At 37.2% G+C, this 6000-nt stretch overlaps 1 protein-coding gene across 1 annotated transcript; it reads left to right on the top strand.

The window, feature by feature from the left end:
* Window positions 1-3880, top strand: LOC111609462. The gene is made up of 6 exons (XM_023337984.1): window positions 1-67; window positions 199-234; window positions 321-593; window positions 2356-2676; window positions 3121-3258; window positions 3372-3880. Exons 1-6 carry the CDS (start codon window positions 22-24, stop codon window positions 3794-3796), a joined length of 1239 nt encoding a protein of 412 aa, XP_023193752.1. The 5' UTR covers window positions 1-21; the 3' UTR covers window positions 3797-3880.
* Window positions 3881-6000: the final 2120 nt, after the last annotated feature.

Below are 6000 nucleotides of genomic sequence, written 5' to 3'. Positions count from 1 at the left end.
AGAGTTGTTTGTGTCTCAGTCATGGGGCACAGTCAATGGAGGAACTTCCTCTTTATTCAGGCTATTGGTGAGAAGTCTTTTTAGCATTTCTCTGTTTCGTTACAAATGTCAAGCTCACTTTCGGACGCGTGTATTGAACAAAAGATAATGTAAATCTGCACACTGTTTTCACAATTGCACTTTGCTAATTGTTTACAGCTGCCCATATTTGTGTCTTGCGTCCTGCTGCTTCAGGTCAGTCATGTTCAAAAAGTAAAACGTACTTTCAAATTTGTTTTTTTGTGTCTCACACACGCATTTTCTAATCTCATGTTTATCAGTTTCTGTTAGGTTTAAAAGCAACCAGTGCTACGGACAAGTTCAAATCGGAGACAGTGATTCGGAAACATTCGATGACGACAGATGGGACTTCAACAACAGCGAAGTGCTTTGCAGAAACTCTAATTGTGGGACAGCACTGAAGTCACAGGCGACACCCATACCAAAAAACCCAGATTTTTTGTGTACGGGAAATGAAAAATCTTTTATTGAATGTCAGCGCAACAATAACAAGACCCAGAGCTCTGCCAATAAGGCAGTTGTTGTCTGTTCAGGTAAGATGCTCAGTTATTATATACATCACAGAGAATCATTTTAATCATAGGGTCTAACAGTTTGCAGAGCTTTTGTAATTTTTACTCTTCTACACCTTAATTTCCTTAACGTTTGATCAGATGACGAACAGTCTGTTTCAGTTTTATGGTCGTTTGATTTAAAAGGCTTACTTGGATTGTTTTTGTATCGCTCCCATTTCTTTTTTCTTTTTATTTTGCATTTTGAAGCTCTACCTAGAGTCGTCTTAAGATCCAACAGTGCAAAATGTAAATGTCTGCCATTTTTCGACTGGCCTTAAGATTTTTAATTTGGAGTGCATGTGCAAATTTATAGCTTTGATTTTTTATTGTGCATTTTGATTCTTTTTTTTTTTTCCAATTTGTGGGAAGAAATGTAAAGTTTAACCTAAAATAGTTCGAGCCTCACTTCCAAGAGGCTTCATTGTTCATGTAGAGGGACGCATCTCAAATACGAGTGGAATAACGCAGAGCAAAACATGTCAAGCCACTTTTTCTTCTAATATTGATAGTTATGGATTGCAGATAACAGAAATGCAAAATTGCAAAATCTTGAAAAAAAAACAAAAAACATGAGTATTGTCAAAAAATTCAATACCGTAAAGTTGTGGTGTCACAGACGGATCAGCCAATTAACCTGAAACACACCCAAAGGTTTTCAGAGCCTCTAATTGGTCTCAGTCTGGGTCAGTAGGCGACATGATCAATCATGACTGCTAATGTCACAGATGTACAGAAAACAGTGATTTTCACCCTCCAAAACGAGGCTAAACCAAAACAGTCATTGATAAAGAAACGAGCTGAGTGCTGTGTCAAGGTATGTTCATAGAAATTTGAGTTGAAGGGATAAAGTTTGTTTTTCCTGGGCTGAGGAGTAAAACGAGCAAGACGTTTTCTTCGTGGTCCAAACTCCACTTTTCTGATAAAAACACAGTTTGCATTTCCTTTGGAGATCTGGAGGAAGACTGGTCACGAATTCGTGTTGTTTGAAGTCAAGTGAGACAGTGGTAGACTGTGAAAACGTCTAGTCATAGACATTTCCTATGACTAGACGTATTAGCAGTGACGTCTACTACCTGATTTTCCACAGTGATCAGGCAGTAGTTGCTCTAAATCTACTATCTGGTAGATTTAGAGCAACTACCTGGTGCTCTAAATCTAACAGGTGGTTTTGGAGCAATTTATGCTTCTGACAAACTTTACAGATCCTGACTTTATTGTCTAACAGGACTTAAGTTCCTACACTGTCAGAGGTACAACAAGCAGGTTCAATGACCGTGGTATTATAGTGATTGACCAGCAAACTTGCCTGATCTGAACCTTTTAGAGAATTTATGGAATATTTTAATGAGAAAGATGAGGAAGTAGACCCAACAATGGAGACGAGAAGGCCGCCATCAAAACAACTTGGGCTTCATTTACACCTCAGCAGAACCACAGGCAGATCGCCTCCCCGTCATGCTGCACTGACGCAGTAATTCATGAAAAAGATGTCGCAACCAGGTGCTGAAATTATAAGCTTTCTGTTTAAAATATAATTTTTACTGATTTTATTCAATATTCAAATTGTCTGAGACACTCAGTTTTTGTTTTTTTCTTGTCTGTAAGCAATACTCACCAAAATAAGAAAACGAGGCTTGCAATATTTCACTTCGATATAATGAGTCTACTGTACAGTTAGTTTTCCATTGAAAAAAAACTTAATTTGATTGAATCTTTTGTTTGTTTGTTTGTTTGTTTCCAGATGCCTTTTCACCGCCCAGAATCTCACTGACCCTTCCTAATGGGACGTCGATTAACTCGTCGCATGCAGAAATCCCCAGGGGTTCCAGCTTCGCCATCAAGTGCACGGTTGACTCAATTCCCGACAAATCGAAGACTTTTTCCCTTAAATATATTGGCAATTCTACAAACATAACCGAATTAAAGAGCAACCGAACAGCTTCCTTTAACATTTCCGTGGCTGATTATAATAACGAGGGCAACTATAGCTGTACATATGAGGTGAACCTGAATGAAATATACAAGTCTGATGAGTCAGGGTGGATTCATGTCATTGTGAGAGGTAAGAAAACAAAGGTCACGATGAGTTTCACCTCAGGGATCAGCACTTAACTTAACGTAGTCATTTTGCTCTTGCTATATCAACACCAAGATATTTTCAGCATCAAGATAAGCCAAGGCAACCGTTTCTTGAGGCTAGCACCCTTATAAAGCACTTTTTTTGGAGGCAAGAACATTATCTAGCGAGATAGATGGTAAGATAGCCGCTTAGGACAGAGATATTGCCTATTAGAGCAGGAGCGTAGAAAGATATTTATTTTTAGACAGCAGTTTCAAAACAGCGTTATTGCAAAAAGAAGTATTTCCTAAAACAGTAAAAGCGATTGCACGCTTTATTTCACCGTGACAATGCGTGGAGGAAGTGTTAAGAGCCTGTGCAACATCAAAGTTCATCATGCACGTTTGAAGAAATCTTTTTGTTTCGTTTGTTCAACTCTAATCTAAGATCCATGGTGGGAACTGCTGCTTTACATATTGCCTGCCGGGGTCCTGGTGCTTCTCCTGATGGTTTTGCTGGTTGCCTGCCTAGTCTGCAGAAGAAGAAAACGGGCTGAAAAGCCAAGTGGTGTGGTCTTAAATCAAGGTGAGTGCCTATGTCCAAGTCTTGAAATTCATTTAATGTCTTATAGCATGAGTAAAAAAAGAAAACCTGAGCGCCATTTTGACAGCTTATTCTCACGACACCTAATGTTGCAGTGACTGTTAGAAACAGTTGCATAGACGACGAGGAAGAGGAAGAGGGGGACTATGTAAACGTTGAGCCGGTGGAGACCAACAGTCTGGGAACTGAGGAAATGGACGAGAAGGACAATGATTCACACGACTATGAAGACCCTGAACAGGATAAAAGTGACAGCAGTGATGATGAGCATGATTATGAAGATCCCAGTGTGGGTCCTGTTGCTCCAGTGGACGTCACAAAAGAACAGAGTGAGGAAGAGGACAGCAGTGATGAGCATGATTATGAAAATCCCAATGTGGGTCCTGTTGCTCCAGCGGACGCCACAAAAGAACAGAGTGAGGAAGAGGACAGCAGTGACGACGGGGAGGACTATGTCAACTTAGTGGAGCAAACTGTGGATATATACGGAGAAGAACTGGATATTTATCAAAACCTTTAGACAGTACGCACTGCAAGAAAACACAAAATCTTACACAGTATGTTTTTTTTGCGTAGTTTCTAGTGCAAATATCTTTGCAAAATTGAAGTAAGACAAAACTAACTTACAACTAACTTTTAAGCAAGATATAAAAGCTTGTTTTGGATGAATAATTCCTTAATATTGATGGAAACGTTCCAGTTCCATTGGCAGATTTTTGAAACTTACAAGACATTTTTCCCACATTATGAGTTAATTTTTCTGCCAATAGAAGAAGCACTTTTTCATTATTTATTATTTACTTTAAACACAAGCCTCTATGTTGTGCTGAAAAGTTACTTTTGAGTAGGTTTTGTCTTATTTCAAGTGTAATAAGATATTTACACTAGGAACCAGACCAACATTTCTTGGTAAGATTTTGTGTTTTTGCTGTGTAGATTGGAGAAATCTAACCAAGTACCTCAGTAATATTTTTTTACCTAAATGCAGCCGTAGATCAGTACTGTTGTTGTCATGTTTATTAGTGTCGGTCACTACAGACACCTGGCCTCTTCCATAAACAGCCAGATTTTGAATTTGAACTCCGTCCTTTTCTGCTTTGCTTTTAAATGGCCACTAGTGACAGGATCTATTGGCAGAATATTGAGTTGAAAGATGTCTAACGTCAACACTGTCTTGTATTCACAGTTGTAGTCAATATAGGACTTTATCTGTCAAATTAAGCTAAAGTGATTATTATACCAGGTATAGAAAGATTGTTTTAATTACCAGTAGAAGTTATGGAGGTGGCATTTACTGCTTTGCTAGCTTGTGTTGACATTCATCTCGTTTGGCTAGCTGTCTCAAACACTTCCCTGCCACTTTTAATTGTTTGTAAGGAATTTGGGTTTCCCCAGGAGGCAAAAAAAAATACAACAATAAAGTGACACACAAGACAGAAAGTAGAAAATAGTGCAACAGGTTAACCGTTAGCTGCTAATGATGCTAAAGTTGGTGTCTGAACGTACTGGATAGGCAATAAAGGGCTTATTCACAGCTTTTCTATACAAAAAAAAGGAAATCTGGGAATTCAGTCAGTCATTTATTAAATCCATTTTTGTGAATAATCTTGTCTATTCCCAAGAAGGAAACTAAAATGTTTTGTTTGCAATAATTGGTTGACGTGCTCTACTACCATCATATGTGCTTTTTGTTTCAGGCATGTTTTAAATGTCTTTTTGTCAGAGAATGCATTTTTAAATATTATCTGCGGTGAAAAACAATGGAAAAGTAATTTATAAATGTTTTCTATTTAATACACAAGTTTTAGTGTCTTGGCCTCTACAATTTGAGTGGTCAGTGACAAACATCTGATAAACATGCTATGTTGCAAATTTAATAGGAACTGTTGTTGAAATGCACATGTGCATTTTTTTTATGAAACCAGTTCTCAAGTCATGTTTCACACTTTTTTGAATTCATCTTTTTTTAATGACAAAAAAAAAGACTCGTTTCTTACTCATCTTTTATGATGAATCACTCCAGACAGGAACTAAACAATTTCAGAACAAAAAAAAAAAAAAAAAAAAAAGTACAATACTTTCACTCAGCAATATGTAAAGTAACTTGTGATTTATATTCATCAAGCTACACTTATTTTCTAATATAAACTGAAGCTTCTGAAGAACAAAAAGCTAGGGTAAATGTTATTTTTCAGCTACCGAAGTCTATTATTAGGACTCTGTATTATACAACTGAGCAAATGATGTGCAAACAATTTTCTCCAGTGAGTTTTGTATTGTTTCAACAAAGCACAATGCAGCCTTGTTCAGTTAATTGCATCAACAACCTTTTCTGTGTTGATACAATTTACAACACAGAAAAACCTCAATTGTTTCCAAAACTGAAACTTGCCAAGCTGTTAATTCAAAATGTAGTTCATGTCCTGCTGACTGGCTTCAATAGATTTAACTTTACAACCAAAGACTTTATATAGGAAAGATATAGAAACTGAATAAAATAAAGTCATGATAAATTGCATAGCAGAAAGTTCCCATAACCCTTTAAACTTCAGTGTTTTGAAGTTTATTAGACCAACGCAAAGTGGTGCATAAACACAAGAGATAAATAGCTGGTTTCCATACACCGACAACAAAACCTTAGACTTTAACTGGGCCATTGTACCGAACATAATTTCATCCCAACCATTTCTGTATTTTTAAAATCGCAATTGGATGCAGTTTTTT

The sequence above is a fragment of the Xiphophorus maculatus genome, chromosome 8 (assembly GCF_002775205.1).
Source record: "Xiphophorus maculatus strain JP 163 A chromosome 8, X_maculatus-5.0-male, whole genome shotgun sequence".
In the NCBI taxonomy this organism is placed as follows: Eukaryota; Metazoa; Chordata; class Actinopteri; order Cyprinodontiformes; family Poeciliidae; genus Xiphophorus; species Xiphophorus maculatus.
Note: the sequence above shows the minus strand (reverse complement) of the source record. Positions and strands in the feature narration are given on the sequence as shown.

Bases quoted from the DNA above. Each gene is read 5' to 3' on its own strand.
- LOC111609462 (XM_023337984.1), top strand. From the start codon at position 22: ATGGGGCACAGTCAATGGAGGAACTTCCTCTTTATTCAGGCTATTG. The intron at 68-198 runs GTGAGAAGTCTT...AATTGTTTACAG, and splicing joins CCTCTTTATTCAGGCTATTG to CTGCCCATATTTGTGTCTTG. The intron at 235-320 runs GTCAGTCATGTT...CATGTTTATCAG, and splicing joins CTTGCGTCCTGCTGCTTCAG to TTTCTGTTAGGTTTAAAAGC.